We start from the raw sequence: 22,122 nt of genomic DNA, 5'->3' as shown, positions 1-22,122 counted from the left end.
AGTAATTAAACATAAAAAACAGCCCAGTGAGGCTGAAATATCTGTGGGCTGGCAGAAGATTGAGGTTTTCTTTGCAACATCCCAGCCCTGTGACGTAATTCATGTTTAAAAATCGGTGGGTGGGAGGGGCAGATGCAGTGACCTACAGCTGTAATCCCAACTACTTGGGAGGTTGAGGCAGGATGATTGCAAGCTTGAGGTCGGCTTTGGCAACTTCACAAGACCTTGTCTCAAAAAGGGCTGGGAATGTAGCTCAGTGGTAGAGTGTTCCTAGGTTCAATTCCCAGTAACACACACACACATCCTGGGTTGGGAACTCTTTTACCTTTCGAGCCAGCCCCTCCGATGGCATGAAGGACTACCCTGTCAGCCAAGGCACTGATGAGGCACCCGCAGCACACGAAGCATTTCCTACAGCTGGGTCCATTTGGGCTGCAGTGCGAATGGAGTGAGCCTGGCTCCGGGTAAAGCACGTTGGCCCCGTGCTTCCTTGATGCTGGGCTCTTCTCAATGCTGCAGCAGAGGGGCAGGAAGAAGCCTCTGGTGGGCAGCTGGTAGGGCAGGTCACTTCTTTTGAAATGCTGTCACTGACCAGGGCTTCTGCTCCATAAGTCATGACCTGGGATTCTTCTCTCGGGAAGAACCCTCTGCCACTGTGAGTTGTAGGTCGATCACTTCAACGTGGGGTGTGGGGAGGCAGGTCTGCCTGAGCCCCAGGGACTTTGGGAAGCCAGAAGCAGGATCAGCAAGTTACTCTCACTCCTGCTGTGTTCTGGCCAATAAGACTTCACTCTACAGGCTTACTGTGGACACCCTTCACTTGGTCCTCCCAGGTGCAGATTTCTAGCTCCTGAAATGAAGGTGTTGGAGAATCTGCTTGGAGGCTGAAGTGACTGATACCCTGGACCTTGGGGTGACGCCTGGCCTCAGATGCCAGAGCTTTTGCCTGCAGTAAAGGTTTCAACATTTTCTGCAGAAAGTAGGTGTCCAATGACCCCAATAGCTTCAGCTCCAAAATTCTTCCTTTAGTTCATGTAGCATTGCTAGCCATACTGATTAAAACAAAACTAGACTTTATTGAAAGCACGTATCTTGCAGTAGCTCTGATGAGAACAAATCAGCTCAGAGATACTATTACTCAGAAACACAATATATACAAAAGTCTCGGAAAAACAAGAATAAAACAACGTGAAAACAATTCAGCCTGTTCAGGACTGAGTTATAATACAAAGTAGAACTAAAGAGCCATATAGGAGAAAGCTGGGTGCTCACAAGCCTGGGGGTGAGAACTCTAGTTCTCAAGTTCCTGGAACACAGTACATGATTTCTGAAGCAGAGGCTGGCCAAGTACAAGGATCACACTGCTGATTCCGTGTAACTCATCCGTGCCCCGGGCACAAATTAAACATGGCATGAAGTTACCAGACAAGTCACCTTGCCTTCCCAATGAGTCCATTAGGAGGAAAGTGCTCTCTGGAGTCCACAGATCTAGACCACGAACGGCTTAGAGACAGTTACTCTGCATCTAGTCACATGAAGCCATAGATTAAGCCCTGGAATTCCCTTCTCCAAAGTCTCACTAACTAGAGAGGTAGAGATGCAAGACATGAAAGCTGCCTCCAAACCCATTTTTGGTCTTTGATAAACAGGGATACAAACAAAATGATGCTCCACACACCAGCTTGACAGGAAGCACTGGGCGTGGCATGTAAAAGAGTCTCAGCCCAATCTGTACCTCCCGTCACAGGAAGAGGAGAAACGGGAGACTTGCTTGTTCTGCTGCCACAGCCACTGCTGCGACCTGTGCTGATCTGCTGTCTTCTCATTTGTGGGTTCGTATGCTGCTGCAGATTTGGGCTAGACGGCTCTAAAGAGAAGAAAGAGATGAGGTATTTAAAGATGCCACTTGAGCGGCGTGTGGTGGCACACACTTGAAATCCAGGACTTATGGAGGCTGAGACAAGAGGATCACAGGTTCAGTGCCAGCCTTGGCAACTTTGCAAGGCTCTCAGCAACCTAGTGAGACCCTGTTTCCAAATGAGAAATAAAATAGGGTTGGAGTGTATCTTGCAGATAGAATGCCCCTGGATCCAATCCCTAGTATCAAAACAAAACAACAAAAAAGATAGCACAATGCTTGCCCAGTCAGCTGCTGACAGCTGACCCAAGCAAAGGCCTGAGTGATCTCAGACCCTCCATTCTCTCTTTGTATCACACTTAACCTTTTTCTCAATATCTCTCTCTCTCTCTCTCTCTCTCTCTCTCTCTCTCTCTCTCTCTCTCTCTCTCGTACTAGGGATGGGACCCAGGGGCATTCTACCTCTGAGCTACACCCCCAACCCTATTTTTTCTTCTTTATTTTGAAACAGGGTCTCACTAAGTTGCAGAGGGTGGGCCTAAGTAGCTGAGGCTGGCTGCAAACCTGTGATCCTGTTTCAGCCTCTTAAGTACAGGAATTACAAGTGTGTGCCACCATGCCCAGCTTAATTAACATTTCTTAATTAACATTTCTGAAACTCAGTTTATCATCTGAACAAAGAAATAAATAAAGCTGGGAGTGGTGGCTTACGCTCGTAATCCCTGCGCTTGGGAGGCGGAGACAGGAGGATCGCACAGGTTTGAATCCAGCCGCGCTGGCTTAAGAGACCCTGTTTCCAAATAAAAAGTATAAAATAGGTCTGGGAGTGTAGCCCAGAGGTAGAAGGGCTTCCAGGAACCCCAGTACCACAAAAAAAAAAAAAAAAAAAAAAAAGAAAAAAGAAAAAGAAATAACACTTTGAATGTGACAGTGAAGGCATAACTGAGTATTTGGGAACAATCATGCTAAAGAATGACTGTCACAGATCTAGGGCTGGCTATGCACGAGGTCTTAGGTGAGCTTGCAGCATCTGTGTTTGCTTAAAAAGTGCTCCCATTCACCAACGGGGCTATGGCTGACTAGACCAAGGAAGTCAAACCACACTAGGCCAATTAAATTTTTCCTCTTCAGAATTCAAACGAAGAAAACTGAACAGTTTGGGCACTGGAGCAATAAAGTTAGTTGAAGGTACAGCTGCACAAAGCCACCACCTAATCAATGTTAAAGGAGAGCAGAGCCGCAGGCCCTGTGCAGGCTGTGTGCTGCAAGAGGTGAGGATGTGTGAGAGAACAGAGGCTTGAGCCCAGAGCTGGAGATGCCGGGGTTGGGCTCCAGGGGAAGAAGGCCCACCAGCTCCTGGTACTGATGGTTCCTGGCACTCCAGAGGCCTGGCTGTTCAGTTTTCTTCATCTCTGAGTTTCCTTCTAACAAGTCCCTACTCTTTTTTTTTTTTCTTTGTACTGAGGATTGGACCCAGGGACATTTTACCTCTGAGCTCCACCCCCAGCACTATTTTTTATTCTTTTATTTTGAAACAAGTTCTCAGTAAGTTACAGAGGGCCTCACTAAGTAGCTAAGGCTGGCTGAGAACCTGCAATCCCCCTTCTCAGCCTTCCAAGCACTGGGATTACAAGCATGCACCACCACGCCCGGCTCCTACCTTCTTGACGACTACGAGGAAGTTTCGGCTCCTGGTGGCCCATGGTGCCCCAGCATGCCCTGGCACTAACTGCCTGAATGAGGCAGAATGTTGTCACTGTTGTGGGACCTCAATGGTAGGCACTTGGAGGTTGACCAAAACCCAGCATCAATTTGGGAACAGAATTACGCTATGTATGTGGGATAACAGTCAAAATCTCTTGGAAGAACTAAGGTAACATAATTCTAAGTATTAAATACTAGCCCAGATCCAAAAGATAATCCTAAAGAAAGCTAAACCAAGAAAGCCAGCCTGGCATCCAACGAGAGGAGATGAGCGTGAGACTCACCGACAGCTCCTTGATGTTTCCCAAAGCCTCTGGATCCAGCTGTGTGACGTCCAGCTTCTGCAAGTCCCTGGCCAACAGCCGTATGCTCTACATGGAGGGGGAATGGCGAAGTCGGTGTTTAACTTAGGACAGGAACCCCACCCCGCCTAGTGTGCCCCAGGGGTTGTCACGTGGTGGGGAGAATGTGGGATGGAGGGGCGGGCCTGAGGAGACAGTGCCAGCACTGTGCTGTTACTGGCCACAAGCTGGATCACCTGGGTACAAAGGCATGCATGTTAGCTTAGAAACGCCACACACCGCCATCTGAGACCAGCCATCCTCCTCTCACCGGATTAAGGTCAGCTACTTGCTCTTCACAGCCTAGAGAAACTGGGCTCAGTGTGCAGAGCTGAAGGTACAGCTCGTGCTGCTCTTGCTAGACTAAGTGCCTTCCCCTGCACTCCCTCCACTATCCCTATCATTGCACTCATCGCAGTGTAACTGCTGGTCCATCTTGACCACTGAACTGCTTCTCAAGGGCAGGAATCATGCCTTGTAGAATTAGGTGGGTAGCTAAGGAACAGATAGAATCCAGAGCTGTGAAGGGATCCCTGGGGAAGAAAACTGGGGTTTTAGTCCAGTTGAAGCATGGGGATCAGAACCCACACAACCAAGAGGACTCTCAGGGACAGAGGGGAAACATGACGGGAGAGGAGCGCTTCACTAAGCAGCGCTCTGGCTTGGCTTCCCAGGGAAATACTTTACCGCTCCACCGCCCACTGGCACAGAGAGGGAGACCTCTTTGCTGTCAGCGAGAGGGCTACCATTAACGGAGATGTTGTAAATCTGCTCTCTGGCTGCTGGAGTGCGCAGGCCTGGGGTCTTGAAGACCCTACAAAGTGGGAGAATCTCTGTGAAGATGGCTTGGCAGATCAAATGACACCAGGCGTGATGAGCCCTTCCAACCCCCATCTGGTGTCAAGCTGCAGTTTTCAAATCATACATTTCTAAGAAGGCGAGTTCTAAATTTAGGGAAAACATTTTTTAAGCGGTAATGACTAAACACAGCTGGAGAAAGGAGGTTGTAATTATCAAACATACATCTAGCAAAAGTCAACTCTTATCCATGTACATTTTAAGACCAAAGCTCAGTATGGGTGCCACTCACCCATCCATCCACAGAGCCAGAAATAAACTGGTTAATGAGTTTCCAAGAGTGGCTAAGTGTTTCCATCAAGAGGAACTTTCCAGGATCAAAGGGGGATGATCCAAAGATCACATCATTACACTAATCCCCAAACTGACTTTCTCAAGACAGTTAAAATGCTGCTACCTGCTTCCCCTAAACATCTTGCCACATGCTCACATGAAAAAATATGCAACAAAGTGGGAATAAAAAGTGGAATGTAAGCCCCTCACTTTCCCCACCTCAGACACAGCCCTCCTGCTCCGCTCCCCTCCTCCAGAGGGAACAACGCTTATTCCCTAGTCTATCTTTTCAGAATACTTCCATATACAAAGCAAATAGGAGCATAGAAAACACACCGCAGTGCCCTACCTGGAGATGCTCTGTGCTCATGAAGCCCTTTCTCTACAAGCGCATAAACATCCATCTTTTTTAAGGGCCATCCTGTATTTCCTACCTGATCAACTAGCCACCATGGTAGGGATTAACTCTGTGTGTGTGTGTGTGTGTGTGTGTGTGTGTGTGTGTGTGTAAAATGGGGATTCGACCCTGGGAGCATTCTACTTCTGAGATACATCTCCAGCCCTATTTTATTTTTATTTTGAAACAAGGTCTCACTACGTTGATGAGTCTCACTACTTGCTGAGGCTGTCCTTCAACCTGTGATTCTCCTGTCTCAGCTTCTCAGGTATTGGGATTACAAGTGTGCACCACCACATCCAGATTGAGATTAACTTCTGATGTAAATATTCTTGTTCACATTGGCCTCCAAAAAGGTGGTATCATTTTATTTTATTTTATTGCAGTACTAGGAATGAAACCTAGGGGTATTCTACCTCTGGGCTACACCCCCAGACCTATTTTTTATTATTTATTTTTTTATTTTTATTTTTTTGGTGGTACTGGGGTTCCTGGAAACCCTTCTACTTCCAGGCTACACTCCCAGACCCATTTTTACATTTTTATTTGGAAACAGGGTCTCCTAAGCTAGCGCGTGCGGCTGGCTTCGAACCTGCGCGATCCTTCTGTCTCTGCCTCCCAAGCGCGGGGATGACAAGCGTGCGCCACCACGCCCGGCTATTCTTTATTTTGAAACAGGGTCTCACTAAATTGTGGAGGGCCTAAGTAGCTGAGGCTGTCCACAAACTGCAATTCTCCTGTCTCAGCCTCCCAAGTACTGGGATTACAAGTGTGCGCCACTACGCCGGGCTGTGATATCAATTTCTTCTCCTATCAAGGGTATAAGAAGGCTTTTACCTGGCTTTACAAACTGCTGACCAGAATCAGAAAAGGCCAAAAGAGTCACTCAAACAGTCATTTTTCCCCTGGCAATGAGTGAACCTGCGCTCAGGAGTGAGGCAAGCACCAGGAAGCCTACATGGCCACCATGCTCTGAGGACTCAGCAGCATTTCCTAAACCTGCCTTCTTCTCTGAATGCTGTTCACTGAGGACCCCCCACCTAACGCAAGTGCTGCTCTCAATACTTACCTGGAGTCAAACCTGGGGGTCATGCCTGGAGTTGGTTTCACCATGGACAACTCCAGTCGACCCACAGCTGGAGTCACAAGGTTGTCATAGCTTGACCTATAGGTAAAAAATGGCCATGAGGTATGTCAACACGTAGGTGCAATGACAGCAGTAGAGGCAGGTGACACGTGAAGAGCACTGGTCACACCAGATACTGCTCCGGGTGCTCTGTGCCCATCAAGTCATGTGACCCTCCCAGCTACCCTAGGAGGCAAGCAGCCTTTGTTATCTTCATTACAGACGTAGAAACTCAGACACATGGAGTTCTAGCTGACTAGGGAGGAGCCAAACTCTGAATCCCAGCAGTCTGCCTCCCACATCTGACTTCTCAATCAAACTGGAGACTGCCTCTTGACAAGGTTCCCCAGCTGGAATCCATGTCTTCTTGCAAGGCAGCGGGTTAAGGTCCTGCCAGTGTGCCCAGGAAGAAAGGAAGCGTGCTCTCCTTCACAGACATGAACCCCAATGCCTCCTCTCCTAAGCTGTTTATAGTGGAGTCCAGTAGAATCAACTAAAGCCTATAGAGATTCTTTATTTAGCAGGACTAGCAGAAACATTTCAAACAATTAATTATGGGCAGGTGATAGCCCCTTTACGACTGATTCTAGGATAGTTCTGCACATGGTCTGCCAGGCAACTAAACATGATAAGCAGTTCTTATTATACTTTTTTGAGCCTTACTCTGTTTACATTAAAAATAAAAAAGTGGGGGAGGACAGAGAATATAGGAAGAAGAATTGGAGAAGGTATTATCTTAGACTATTTCTAGAGGCCCCTCCAGCTTGGCTACTCAAGTATTACGTGACTCTGAGCTTTAATTGATAAGTCACCAAAGCCTTTTTGCCCCTATTTCTGCCTGCTGTGTGGAGTTTTCCAATAAAACCAAAACCATGAATCTAACTTAGAAAAACCCTTTACCTTTTGCTTCTCCCTTTTCCTTGTATGGACTGGGTTCTCTTCTTGGATGGAGGACACCTTTTGACCTAAAATCACAATCAAACGAAACTGAGGTTACACAAAGCCCAGCGAAGGGGAAAGGAAAGCAGGGGTAAAAAAGGTGAGGAAAAGGGATCATCTCTGGAAAGGAAAATTATTACCAAACATAAGGTTCAACTTACAGCACTTGCTGGCTAAAACATTCAGAACATAATTGATCAACTGCCAATTTATGCTGGCTGGATTTGGGCCAAGAGCAGAGGTGAATCTTTTTTCTTATTTTTTCCCCTGGATACTGGGGATGGAACCCAGGCCTCTGCGTGCTGAGCAAGCACTTTACCACTGGGCTAGCTCTCCAGCTCAAGGTCAACCTCTTGTGAACTGATGGAGGTCACTCAGGGCATCCCAGGGACCAATGCAAGGAAGCTCTGAAGTCTCACCTTCCTGAGTCCTGGGATCGCTCCCTACTGTCTGGCAATTCCCTCCTCCCTTGTCTTCTAAGACTGACTCAGCTCCTTATGTCTCTGGCTGCCCCCTGGCAGCCTGCCCCAGGAGCCCTCTCCACCTTTCCTGTGGTGTCCATCACAGCCCCCCTCCCCTCACACTCTCCCTGCACATCCTTTTCCACTCCCACTCTGGGACAGGCACCCACAGATCTGGGAGTCAGTGGTCTCTCAGGCTCCTTTTCCCTGAGCTCCAGGCTGAAATTCCTCTCTTGCCCACATGCCCACATGCCCCCGCCCCTCCAGGGCCCAGGTTTCACTGGATGGCAGTTGCCTACATTAGAAACCATATAGTCCTTTCCAGTTTCTCCTTTCTTCCAGGTCCATTCTTTCAACTTATCTAGAAACCATGCCTTCTTTTTGGTCATCGCCTCAGTTCAGCCTGACTGGTATCCTTGTCTTCTGCCTTCTTCCATTTATCCCCAATACTGGTATAAAATATCCATCTGATGTCACTTACCACTACCAATTTGACAGAATGCAAACTTGCAAGCCTGGCACACAGGACTGTCCATGATCAGGCCTCTACTCTCCTGCTCTCACTTACCAGCCACACCAAGCTGTGGCTTACACAGTCGCTCTCTTCAGCCTTCTGGAATTCTCTTTCTTCTCCAGAACTCGTTCACTTTAAAAGGCCTGGCTGTGCCCCAGTGGGGGAGGGGAGGCTCAACAGCTTCCTCTCCCGTGTCCCACACGCTTCGCACACATGCCAACCATCACTTTTGTCACTTGCCACTCAGTGAGATCTTTTCAATCAAACTGAGAGTGATACCATATCCCATATATTTTTGAATTTGTTTATCTCCTGCTGGCCTTCAGCCCTCATCCTAAATTCCTACTTACTCTTGAGGTTTGAGGATTCTTATGTTTATCTTCTTCTTCTTCTTCTTCCACTATCATTTCATCCACTTGCATTGCTTTTCGTGCTGTAAGAAACAGTTTCAACACCATGTTAATGCTTTTCTTTTTTTTGGTACGGGGGATTGAATCAGGGGCATTCTACCTTCGAACTACACGCCCAGCCCTTTTTATTTTGAAACAAGGTCTAAGTGCTCAGGTTATCGCTAAGTTGCTAAGGCTGCCTTGAACCTGCGGTCCTCATGTCTCAGCATCCCAAGTACTGGGATTAGAGGTGTGCCACTGCGCCTGGCTCGGCTCAGCATTATGATTCAGACAGGCTTCAGCTGGAGGCCCGGTGCTATCACTTACTAGATCAACTGGTTTTAATCAGGGTGCCTCAGTTTCCCCATCTATATCAGGGAGCTATTACTTTCTAGGGCCATTATGGGGCTTGGATGTATGAGCCATAGGACCAGGATGTTTGTTCTTTTTGTTCCTGTATCCCCAACCCTGGAATTGTGCCTAAATATGTTTATTAAGTATTTGTAGAATGAATGAATGAAAGGCCCAATGGACCCAGGTTATAATTATTATCTACTATATTACTGTCTTTTTTTGTGGTATTGAGGATTGAACCCAGGGGTGTTCTACCTCCAAGGTACACCCCAAGGTACCAGCCTTATTTTTTATTCTTTATTTCGAAACAGGGTCTAAGTTGCAGAGAGCCTAAGTAGCTGTGGCTGTCTGGGAACCTGCAATCCTTCTGTCTCAGCCTCCCAAGTACTGAGATTACAAGTGTGCGCTACCACGCCCAGCTATGACTGTCTTTTTTTTTTTTTTTTTTTGGTGGTGGTACTGGGGGTGGAACCCAGAGGCTTTCTACCTCCGGGCTATACTCCCAGACCTTTTTTATATTTTATTTGGAAACAGGGTCTCACTAAGTTGCTGAAAGCCTCACTAAGTAGCTGAGGCTGGCTTCAAACCCGTGCGATCCTCCTGTCTCAGCCTCCCAAGGGCAGGGATTACAAGCGTGTACCACCACGCCCGGCTGCTATGACTGTCTTTTTATACATAACAAAATTATTATCTTAGGAGGAAACAGAGAAAGTGGGATGTTTAAGATGAATGATTCCAGAGTAAATAATACCAATTTTTAATATTTAAGAGATTGTCATATCAAAGGCAGTTTTATGGAGCCCCAAACAGTACGGATCAGTAGACACCACAAGGAAACTCTGATCCAAAATTAGGAAGAACTTTCTAACCATTACAGTTCTCTGGTGACAAAAGGTAGTGTCTCACTGTTAAATATTTACAAACAGGAGCTAGACAATTCTGAGCAGGGATTCCACAGAGAAAATTCATGCATCATGGGGGGAAAGAGATCAGACAAATGACTTTTAAGACAAATGACTTTAATGTGTGACTCTGACACATTAAAAAAATATAAGCAAGCTGGCGGACAGCCTCAGCTACTTAGTGAGGCCCTCTGCAACTCAGTAAGACCCAGTTTCAAAATAAAGAATAAAAAATAGGACAGGAGGTGTAGCTCAGAGGTCGAATGTCCCTGGGTGCCAGCCCTAGACCCGCAAACACACACACACATACACACACACACACACACACACATATATGAGTATACATACATACATATTTTTAAATAGCTTATGATGTAGTTGAAGTCCAGTAAGCAAAAGGGTACAAAAATTTTTTTTTAACTTTTGGTTGATACTAGTCCTGGTATGTTCAGTTCCAAGGAATAAAATCAGATCCTCAACCCTCTACCCCTATCGCTACTGCCACCAAGTAAGCAAAAATGATAGCAATCAGAAGAGAAACTGGTATTACCTAAATGTAGAAATCAACCCAAGTGATCTAACAGGTTAGAAATGTGTAAGTAGAAATATTCAAGTCCAATTCCACCAGAACCTCAGAAAGGTGGGACTGGAACATGGCTAACGAAAGTAACATACCTCATCATGCTTTATTTATTTTTTCCTTTTTGTGGTACTGGGGATTGAACTCAAGGGCATTCTACCTCTGAGCTATATCCTCAGCCCTATTTTTATTTATTTACTGTGGTACTGGGGATGGTACCTCTGGGCTATACTCCCAGACCTATTTTTAAATATTTTTTATTTGAAAACAGGGTCTCACTAAGTTGCTGAGAGTCTCACTAAGTAGTTGAAGCTGGCTTCGAACCTGTGATCCTCTTGTCTCAGCCTCCCGATTATTGGCATTACAGGTGTGTGCCATTATGCCCAGCTTTTATTCTTTATGTTTGAAACAGGTTCGAAGTAGCAGAGGGCCTCACTAAGTAGCTGAGGCTTGCCACAAACCTGTAATCCTATCTCAGCCTCCCAAGTACTGGGATTGCAAGTGTGTGCCACCATGCCCAGCTTCATCAAGCTTTCTTGATAAGGTAATTTAGATGGAAGGACAGTCAGAAGTAGAAGTGACAGTGTTTCTGGCCCTAGTCAGTGGAAAGGTGCCCTGGAGGGCAGCCCCACGCCCAGGCTGTGGATCAGGCTTAATGCCTCAAGCTACACAGCTTAATAAGAGTGACATTCAGTCCAGTCTCAGGACATCTTGACCTTGATTCTATGCTCATTAGTTATAACCTGGTTTCCTATAAAACTTTCCTATAGGATATTGCTTCCCCGAGTGTGGGACATGGATGTTAGATTTTGTATGTCTGGATCACTGAATTGGGTAGCATGGAGTTAGAAGCTGAAGAAGTTTCCTTGCTGCTGATCACATCAGGAGAACCAGTTTGCATCACTTTTTTTTTTTTTTTTTAACACTTCTCTGAATCTAATTCCTCTGTCTTACTCAGGGGAAAACAAGCAGACAGCAACATTTAGTTTCTAGCACAGCTTTTTCCTTCTTTCCTTCTCTCTTCCTGTCCCACTTCAGTCTAACAAGTTTGCTTAGTATCAGTCCTATATACATTTAGCTGAATGCATCAGCCAAAATCAAAATCTTGGATTTCCAGGACTGAGAACAGACATCAGAAGGAAGAGGGCTACCGATGAGGCGCTGCCTGAGCAGACAAACTCCTCGGGCCTGAGCTCTTTCTGTACAACAAGGGGCTACAGAAATACTCACTTCTGGCAGATTTCAGGGGTGTCTGAATAGCTTCTGCAGTTAGTTTGTTTATTTCTGTGATATCCACGTCAGCCTATGACAAACAGCCAGAAAATACCAGGTCAAATAAGAGAAACAGTATATTAAGATTAAAAGCAATGTATGCCTCTAGTTATGGAGTCCTTCCCTGTTCCATTTCCTTGTCTCTCCGTCAAGGTGACCCATCTCCTAATTGAGTCATTCCTCAGAGTTAACCACTGTCATTCCATTTGCTTCAAAGAAGTAAATGTATAAATGAGCACATGTTCATACATACATGCATATGTGTATTTATGTGTCAACATACACACGATTTTTCAGACGTGGTTTTGCTTATTTTTGATCATTATTTGTGATTATAATTAATTTGTTTTCACTGCTATGTAATATTTCACTGTGATTATATCACTCTAAGCTTGACCATTCTTTCATTAAGTTTTTTGCCATTGCAAATACTACTCCTTGAACTGTCTCATCTATGTGTCTGATGTACTTGATGTCAAAGTTTTCTCTTGACTATGTACTTAGGAAGGACAGAGCACTACAGGGTTATAGGTTACATAAAAGTTAGCCGTGGTATTATGCCAACTTTTCCCCCAGAATAGTTGTAATTGTTTATGTCTCATCTGTAAACTCAAGTCCTGAATGAGTCACATCCTCTTTAACACCTGATGCTGTGTCAAGTTGGTCATTTTTATTTTTATTTTTTGGCAAGTACACAAGATCTCAATAAGGTTTTCTTTTTCTCCTTGTAAGTCAGGGTCTCGCTATGTTGCACAGGCTGGTTCTGAACTCTGCAGCTCATGTGCTCCTCCCCGCTAAGCCTCCTGAGTAGCTGGGTATATGTGCACACCACCACATGCAGATTTCCCGATGCTCCCAGGTCCTTCAAAAAGGCTTCCTTGCCAGGCATGGTGGTGCATGCTTATAATCCCAGCGCTTGGGAGGCTGAGACAGGAGGATTGCACAGGTTTGAAGCCAGCCTCAGCTACTTAGTGAGACCCTGTTTCCAAATAAAGTATAAAATAGGTCTGAGAATGTAGCCCAGAGGTAGAAAAGCCCCTGGGTTCCATCCCCAGGACCAAAAAAAAAAAAAAAAAAAAAAAGGCTTCCTTGCATTCTATTTAATTTGCTCACAGTGGTGATTAGCCTATATGTGAATATAGCCAAGAGCAGGCATGATTCAGAATCCTTTCCTCATGGGGCACACACATGTATATATCAGAATAATCTGGTTTCATGCTTAGATTGGTGAGGACTACATGGAGTGCTCTGAAAAGGATTCTGAAGCTGTCTGGGCTTAGCAAGGAATAATGCTGTAATAGATTAGTGATGTCTACCATGGTTGCTTGAACAGAGAGTAGTGGTATTCCTGCCAACTTTCCACTACCTTTAGTAACAACTGGCATGTTATAAAGTTATCACTGGAGCAGTAATCACTGGCACACATCTGTAATCCCAGTACCAGGGAGGCTGAGACAGGAGGACCGCAGTCTCATGTTGCCAGGTTGGCCTTAAATTTGCTATTCTCCTGCTTCAGACTCCTGAACAGCTGGGGTTGCAGGCATGCACTATCACATCCATCACACATACTGTGTAAATATTTTAGTGTGCCTAGGGACTCTGTGAAGCCCAGTGATGGATGGGTTTCATCTCTGGACCACTGCTGCTTCTATAGTATGACATGATTAAAACCACTCTCTGTCTCCCAGCAGGTCAGGTTATACTCCAGTAACCCAGAGGTTTAAAGGAACTGGAGCTTGAGACTTTCTACTTCCCCTGAAGAGTTTGGGGCAAAGTCTCACAAGAAACATGTCAAAAACGGAACTGCCTCCCTCTGAGGATTTAGGAACAAACTCAGTTTCTCCCACTGTTTTCTCACAATAGAACATTTTATGTGACTGTGTGTGTGTGTGTGTGTGTGTGTGTGTGTGTGTGTGTGTATAAAATTTTTGGGGGGACGGGCGTGGTGGCACACGCTTGTAATCCCAGCATTCGGGAGGCTGAGACCAGAGGATCGTGGTTCGCGGACAGCCTCAGCTACTTAGGCCCTCTGCAACTCAGTGAGACCCAGTTTCAAAATAAAGAATAAAAAATGGGGCAGGAGGTATAGCTCGGAGGTCAAATGCCTCTGGGTTCCAGCCCCAGGCCCGCAAAAAAAAAAAATAATTAAAAAAAAATTTTTTTTTGGTACTAGGAATTGAACCCAGGGGCCTTCTATTCCACCTCTGAGCTATACCCTCAGCTGTATTTTATTCTTTATTTTGAAACAGGGTCTCACTAAGTTGTAGAGGACTTCTCTGAACTCAAGGAACCACTTTATTTACATTAGGTTCATGATAAAGGACATTACACAGGATACAGAGAAAGAGATTGTAGGAAAGTAAAATGTTCCTTCCCCTAGCTGGGTGTGGTGGTGCTCACATGTAATCCCAGTATTTGGGAGTACTTGGACCACCAAAAAAAAAAAAAAAAAAAAAAATCCCTTCCCAAATATGCTTCTTTGGCACATTTTGAGTTGGTTATTCAGAGTAACTGTAGACCCCTACAGACAAAGGAATGGCTGTGAAAAGCTGGCCTTTGGTACAGATGAATCTATATCTTTCTACTTAGCAACAGCAGATTATAAGCAGAGGCTTTTCTATTTAAGATTACTCTCTTTATCTTGGAGTCTTTTTTTGGGAATCAATTCCAGGTACATTTTAACTCCAAGTTACACTCCCAGCTCTTCCATTCATTCTTTCTTTTTATTTCAGGGTAGGGGATGTTGGAGATTGAACTTAGCTACAACCCTAGCCCTATTTTTTTTTCTTCTAAAACAGGGTCTCTCTAAGTTGCTATGGCTAGCCTTGAACCTGTGAGCCTTCTATCTTAGGCTCCCCAGTACTGGGATTACAGACATGCACCACCATGGCTAGTGTATTTTTTATTTTTGAAATGGGGTCTTACTAAGTTGCCGAGGCTGGCCTCAAGCCTGTGATTCTCCTGTCTCAGCCTCCAAGTCCTGGAATTACAGGTATGTGCCATACAGCCTGACTTAGGAAAGTCTTTTTGAGTGTATAGTACTGGGGATTAAACCCAGGGACCTTCTACCTCTGAGCTATACTCCCATTCATTCATTCATTCATTCAGTGTGTGTGTTACTGGGGATTGAACTCAGGATTGTTCTACCACTGAGCTACACCCCCAGCCATATTATTATTTTTTGAAACAGGGTCTTACTATGTTGTAGGGGTCCTCACTAAATAGTTGAGGCTGAGCCAGGTGTGGTGGTGTATGCTTGTAATCCCAATATTTGGGAGGCTGAGACAGGAGGATTGCGGTTTGTGGCCAGCCTCAACTACTTAATGAGGCCCTTTGCAATTCAGGGCCTCACTCAGGCATGTACTACCACACCCAGATCTTTTTACCTTGGGGCTGAATATCAGCCTGTCTCAGCCTCCCAAGTGGTGGGATTACAGGCTTGCACCACCATACCCAGCTCTTTTTATCTTTATTTTGAAGCAAGGTCTCACTAAGTTGTGAAGAGCCTCACGATGTAGCTGAGGCTGGCCTCGAACCTGCATTCTTCTGTCTCAGATTTCCAAGTACGGAGATTACAGGCATGCGCCACCACACCTGGTTTAGGACTGACACTTGGCCCAGACAGACATGTGACCTTCTGACGATCATTACCTAGGATGTTACCTGCATGATAGGACAACCTTTTCCCTCCTTGGGATCCTCTTCTCAACTTCCCATAGCTTACAGTAACACTTTCCTTCCAGAGCCTCAAGCCACTATTTCTGGCCCTTTGAGTTTCATACTTTTTATATGACTACCATGTCTGTGTACATTAGTAAATTTTATATGGCTTTTGCCCATTTATCTATTACCAGTCTATGTCATAGACTAATATAACAGAACCTTCAGAAAGAAAAGAGAAAATTTAAGAACTTCCCCATAATGCTGGGCGTGGTGGTGGACACTTGTAATCCCAGTATGTGGGAGACTAAAAACAGAGTATTGCAGGTTCTTGGCCAGCTTCAGCTACTTAGTGAGGCCCTCCACAACTTAGTGAGACCCTATTTCAAAATAAAGAACAAAAGCTGGGCATGGTGGCATACGCTTGTAATCCCAGCGCTTGGGAGGCTGAGGCAGGAGGATCACACAGTTTCAAAGCCAGCCTCAGCCACTTAGTGAGGCTCTCAGCAACTTAGTGAGACCCTGTTTTGAAATAAAGTAAAAATAGGTCTAGGAGTATAGCCCAGAGGTAGAAAAGCCCCTGGGTTCCACCCCCAGTACCACAAAAAAGGGGGGAAAAAGAGAGAATAAAAAATAGGGTTTGGGGTGTAGCTTGGAGATAGAATAACCCTGGGTTTGATCCCCAGTACTGCAAAATCAAAACAAACATAACAAAAATCCACCACAACAAAAAACTTCCTTACAAGATGCCTAAAGCAACGTATGGGGGAAAGGACACAGAACCTCCCTACCCTCTCTGTGCTATCCTCCAAGAACCTCCATGTGCTCAGCTATCAGGGAGCTCTTGAATCCTGTTCTTTTGGGGTTTTATGGGGGCATTACTTAGGCATGACTGATTTATCCTTAGCCATGGTTGATCAACTTAACCATCAGCCCCTCTCCCCACCCAGGAGCAGCTTTGAATTCTGACTCTCTCAGCTCAGAGTGGGTTCCTCTGGAAACACTCCACCCTGTGATAACTCAGGGAGTTTAAAAAAAAAAAAATCACCTCATTAACATTAACTCAGCCAAGGTTCAAACAGACTTATGAAAAAGTGCAATAAACTGAGCTGGGAGGTAGCCGGCGCTGCAATCCCAGTACCTGGGAGGCTGAGATAGGACAATTTCAAGTTCAAGGCCTACACATGCTAACTTGGTGAGAGCCTGTTTCAAAATAAAGGACTGAAGATGTAGCTCCCCAGTATCTCTCTCTCTCTCTCTCTCTCTCTCTCTCTCTCTCTCTCTCTCTCTCTCTCTCTCTCTCACACACACACACACACACATCTCTCTCTCTCTCTCTCTCTCTCTCTCTCTCTCTCTCTCTCTCTCTCTCTCTCTCTCTCTCTCTCACTGCTACAGACACCTAAGAAATTACAAGGGCTATAGAAGCCAAGTGTTGTGGCATATGCCTGTAATCCTAGTACTTAGGATGGTGAGACAGGAGGATTATAGGTTGGAGACCAGCCTCAGTAACAGGGATATAGAAGCTGTGAAATGGGAACTGTAGACAAAAAGCAATAAATGTAGAGTTGTCCCTTGTTATCCATAAGGGAGTAGATTCATAGATTCAGGACCCCTGTGGACGGCAAAATCCATGGATGGTCAAGACCGTAAGACCGTTGCATAAAATGACTTGTATATAGCCTATGCATGTCCTACTATATATTTTATATTATCTCTAGATTACTTAGTGACTAATTAAATGTAAATACTATGTAAATAGTTGCTATACTCTATTGTTTAGGAAATAATGACAAGAAAAAGTCTAGATATTTAGTATGCAAAGAATTATTTTTTTCTGAATATTTTCAATCCATGATTGGTTGAATCCTCCAAGAACACAGATGGGGGTAGGGAAAACTGTGTATCATAATAGCATACTTTTTTTTTTTTGGTGGTACTGGGGATAGAACCCAGGGACATTCTACCTCCAGGCTATACTCCCAGACCTATTTTATATTTTATTTGGAAACAGGGTCTCTTAAGCCAGCTGAGGCTGGCTTCGAACCTGCACGATCCTCTTCTCTCAGCCTTCCAAGAGCCGGGATTACAAGTGTGCGCCACCATGCCTGGCATAACAACATACTTTTTTAGCACTCAGATCTATCTGGGTTGCATGTACTCAGTGTATGACACAACTGTAACCTTTCAGTTGACACACATGTCCCCTTTGGAATCTCTTCAATAGTACACACCCACTGGGTAGATTCAAAAATGGATTAAATCAACCAACAAAGAACAAGACAAGTCACTTACTGTTGCTGCCTCTTCCAGGGCCTGTTTGTTTCCTCCAAGAGCTTTAAAAAAGAACATTATAGTTATTTATGATCTGAATGATAAGTCATCTTTAATATTATCAGATACTCTTGCACCCAACAAATTTCTAACCCATCCATCAAAATTCACTTTCAAATTTCTTTTTTTGCAGTACTGGGGATTGAACCCTGTGTTTACAGGGTCTTAGTAAGTTGTGGAGGCCTCACTAAGTAGCTGAGGCTGGCAGTGAACCTGCGATCCTTCTGTATCAGCCCCTCAAGTACTGGGATTCCAAGTGCGCACCATCTCGCCCAGCTTCAGCTTCAAATTTCTAATCTGTGGCACATGTCTATAATCCCAGTACTTGGGAGGCTGAGACAGGAGGATCATAGGGTTGAAGCCAGCATCAACAAGTTATCGAGGCCCTCAGCAACTTAAGATCATTTCAAAATAAAAAATAAAATAGGGCTTAGAGGTACAGCTTGGAGGTAGAATGCTCAATTCAATCCCAAGCACCAAAAACAAACAAAACCCCAAACCACTCAGCTCAAATGCCACTCCAGAATTCTGCTTATGCTTCTATCAGAGTAGACTGCTATAAATTGTACAAAACTGCATAGTAAGTTGCTGAGCTGTTCCTCATCAAACCCCAAGACTACTCAGTATCGTTTAAGTGCTCACTCCAGCTTCGGTCAAGAACTCTGACACAGTAAATATGTATTAAATGGAAAGGGTCTTCATGTGATTTACTTACCTACCTACTTATTGTGGTACTCGGGATTGAACCCAGGGGCATTCTATCTCTGACCTACACCCCCAGCCCTATTTATTTATTTTTACTGGGAGTGGAACCCAGAGACATTCTACCTCTAAGCTACACCCCCATCCTATTTTGTTCATTTATTTTGAAACAGGGTTTCACAATAAGTTGTGGAGGGTCTCTAAATTGCTGAGGCTGGTCCTGAACCTGCAATCCTCCTGTCTCAGCCTCTCAAGTACTAGGATTACAAGTATGTGCCACCACACCCAGCTTTTTTTATTTTTTATTTTTTATTTTGAAATGGGGTCTAAGTTGCAGATGAGCTCACTAAGTTGCTGAGGCTGGCCTCGAACCTACAATTCTTCTGTCTTGGCCTCCCAAGTACTGGGATTACAGGTGTGTACCACCATGCACAGCTTGTGAGATTTAGATGTAAACTTAGACTAGGTCCTCTTGCTAAGAACCCTCAGAGTATCCTGTATAACAGAGTTAAGGTCTTAGGCTTAGGAAACAGAATGCTGGGGTTCAAACAGACTCTGGATACTGTCTTATATCTCTTGAACAAAGTAACCTGTCTCTTAATGTCTTACTCTTATCATTTCCAAAACATATATTAAAAATTACTTAGCTTTTATAAAGATAAAATTAGCTAATGTATGGAAAACATTTGGTACAATGTTATCTGGCATAGGAAGTGTTATATAAATATAGTATTGACCACTACTCTAATCTCTTTTGTAGTACTTGTAATTCTAATTATATACCTGCAATTGTAAGATTTTATTTTATTTTTTTATTTTTTATTTTTTTGGTGGTACTGGGGTTCCTGGAAACCCTTCTACTTCCAGGCTACACTCCCAGACCTACTTTTTATATTTTTATTTGGAAACAGGGTCTCCTAAGCCAGCACGGCTGGCCTCGAACCTGCATGATCCTCCTGTCTCCGCCTCCCAAGCGCGGGGATTACAAGCATGCACCACCACGCCTGGCTTGTAGGTAAGATTTTAAAGACTTCTCTTCAATTACCCATAAGCTCAAAGGGCAGGGACAATGTCAGTTTTGTTCCCCAATGCATCTGTGACTGAAACATGCTCAACTTTTGTTAAAATGAGTGAACATGTCTTAATAAATGAAAAGTCAAAAGAATCACTAAATCCTATGTGAGCAGAATATACATTTCTATGCAGGAAGGAGACTACATAACCAGTGATTATTAACTAAAAGGATAAGAGGAAAAGTAATGATAACCAAGCAGAGAGGATAGACTCTGAATTTCCCAGGGCACGGAACAAGGAGATGAGAAAACAAAATGGGATTTTTCTGAAAAACTCTCCTGTCCTTGCACTTCACAATTAATTTGCCCACTTTTAAATGTCAGTTTCCATAAGTTGCAGAAAAAGTTACTTTCATTTGAGCACTGCTAACAAACCATAATTATTCATTTGTGGTTTTGTTTTGTGGCACTGGGAATTGAGCCCAGGGGCATTCTACCTCTTGAGTTACCCCTAGACTGATTTTATTTCTTATTTGGAACAGTATCTCATTAGTTACTGAAAGCTTCACTAATTGCTGAGGTTGTTCTAGAACCTGCAATCCTCCTGTCTCAGGCTCCAAAGTAGGATTATAGGCGTGTGTTACCACACCCCGGCTCTTCATTTGTTTTTGAGTGGTTGGGTAACATAAACCCACACACAGATATATTTCCCAGTGTATGAAAATTGTGTGAAATTCACATTTTAGTGTATCCATAAATAAAGTGTTATTGGAATATAGCTTATTCGTGCCCATTTGCTATAGCTGTTTTGGAATTGCTACAGCAGAACTGAGTAGTTGGACAGAGAACCCTCTGGCTCAAGAAACTTATTTGCAGCTGGCCCTTTAAAGAAAAAGTCTGACTTGGTATGAGTGTACAGGAGGAAGGTGGGTTAATGAAGGTGCGTGCTAAGGAGAAAAATGAAGCAGGCAGGTGAGAGAGGGAGTGGAGCCGAGCAGCATCCTTGCAATCTTCCCTAAGTAGCCAAGTCAAACCTGATTAAGAAGACACTTGAGTGGGTCTTTTTTTTGTGTTCCTGTGTGGTAATGGGGATTGAACTTAAATAGCATTCTAACTCCGAGCTACATCCCTAGCCCCCCCCGCCCCTTTTTCTTTTCTTTTCTTTCTTTCTTTTTTTTTTTTTTTATTTTTGCGGGTCTGCAGATGGAACCCAGGGACATCGACCTCCGAGCTACACCCCCTGCCCTATTTTTATTCTTTATTTTTGAAACAGGGTCTCACTAAGTTGCGGACAGCCTCACTAAGTAGCTGAGGCTGTCCGCGAACTGCGATCCTCTGGTCTCAGCCTCCCGAATGCCGGGATTACAAGCGTGCGCCACTACGCCCGGCCCCCCTCTTTTTTTTTTTGGAAACAGGGTCTCACTAGGTTGATGAGAGTCTCACTACTTGCGGGGGCTTCCTAGAACCTGCGATCCTCCTGTCCCCGCTTCCCAAGTACTGGGAGCCGGGCTGCGCGAGTCCTGGCCGTCACCATGACCGCAGGCGGGCTACAGGCCGTGTTCGGGGGAAACTTTAGCATCTCTTACCGAAGTAGTCGAGCCAGTTCATCTCGCGCAGCGCCTTGGGGAGTCGCAGGATCTCGATGTTGTACAGGTTATCCACCTCCTTGAGGAGGTTCTGTCTGTCAGACTCAATTTGCTTGATTCGAACTTGCACTGCGGGGGGACGGGGCGACAGAACACGAGTCCCCGAGGGTGAGCCGTGCTACCCGCGTCCCAGCCCGCCCGCACCCGCGATCGCCCGGGTCCGCCCTCACCTTCGCGGTCGAAGTCCTTGAGAAAGGAGGCGAGCTTCCGGCTCCGCAGCGAGTTGGTCTTGGTTACCCGATTGCTGCCCTTCCTAGGAGCCATGGCGCCTCGGTGAGGCTGCGGGAGCGGGCGACAGAGGCGCAAGGGGTCAGCGGCGGGGACAGGAGGGTAAATGGCGGCCGCGGAGGGGCGGAGAAGACGGACGGGAACCTCCTTCCAGCTCTGGGCACAGACAGCGGCGAGACGCGTGCCTGCGGGTCGAGGACCGAGGGCTGAGAAATAACCTCGCTGCTGCAGCTGAGAGGGAGCGGCTCTCCAGCTAACCGCCACCTAATTCAAACTCAACTGCCACAGGCTGACGAATGAGAAGCCGCCATCTTGGGACGGTCCCTCAACACCCAATCACAAGGAAGCTTTGCCGTCAGACAGCCAATCCGAATGTAGGACTTCAGCATCCAGAAGTCATTGCGGCAGACATCATATTTTCACGACTTAGTCGCGGGATGGGGTCGTTTCTGAGCATGCGCGGAGACACTGCGAGGCGTGGCGGCCCTCCAGGTGGGTTCTCGCAGTGATTTCATCGGCCTTACGGTTTCCCGTGGTTGTAGGGAGCGCGAATGGTATCCTCGAAGAGAGG

The 22,122-nt window shown here is 45.3% G+C and overlaps 1 protein-coding gene across 1 annotated transcript; it reads right to left on the bottom strand.

Annotated features, from left to right (window-relative positions):
* Window positions 1–1,822: 1,822 nt before the first annotated feature.
* Window positions 1,823–21,587, bottom strand: CDCA8 (cell division cycle associated 8; the record flags this gene model as incomplete). The annotated part of the gene is made up of 10 exons (XM_080691170.1): window positions 1,823–1,867; window positions 3,847–3,933; window positions 4,591–4,717; window positions 6,501–6,596; window positions 7,458–7,522; window positions 8,822–8,904; window positions 11,927–11,999; window positions 17,924–17,964; window positions 21,264–21,392; window positions 21,494–21,587. 10 exons carry the CDS (start codon window positions 21,585–21,587, stop codon window positions 1,823–1,825), a joined length of 840 nt encoding a protein of 279 aa, XP_080547296.1.
* Window positions 21,588–22,122: the final 535 nt, after the last annotated feature.

The sequence above is a fragment of the Muscardinus avellanarius genome (assembly GCF_963383645.1).
Source record: "Muscardinus avellanarius genome assembly, chromosome: 3".
NCBI classification, from domain to species: Eukaryota; Metazoa; Chordata; class Mammalia; order Rodentia; family Gliridae; genus Muscardinus; species Muscardinus avellanarius.
The sequence above is the reverse complement of the archived record's forward strand: the minus strand, read 5'-3'. Positions and strand labels throughout refer to the sequence as shown.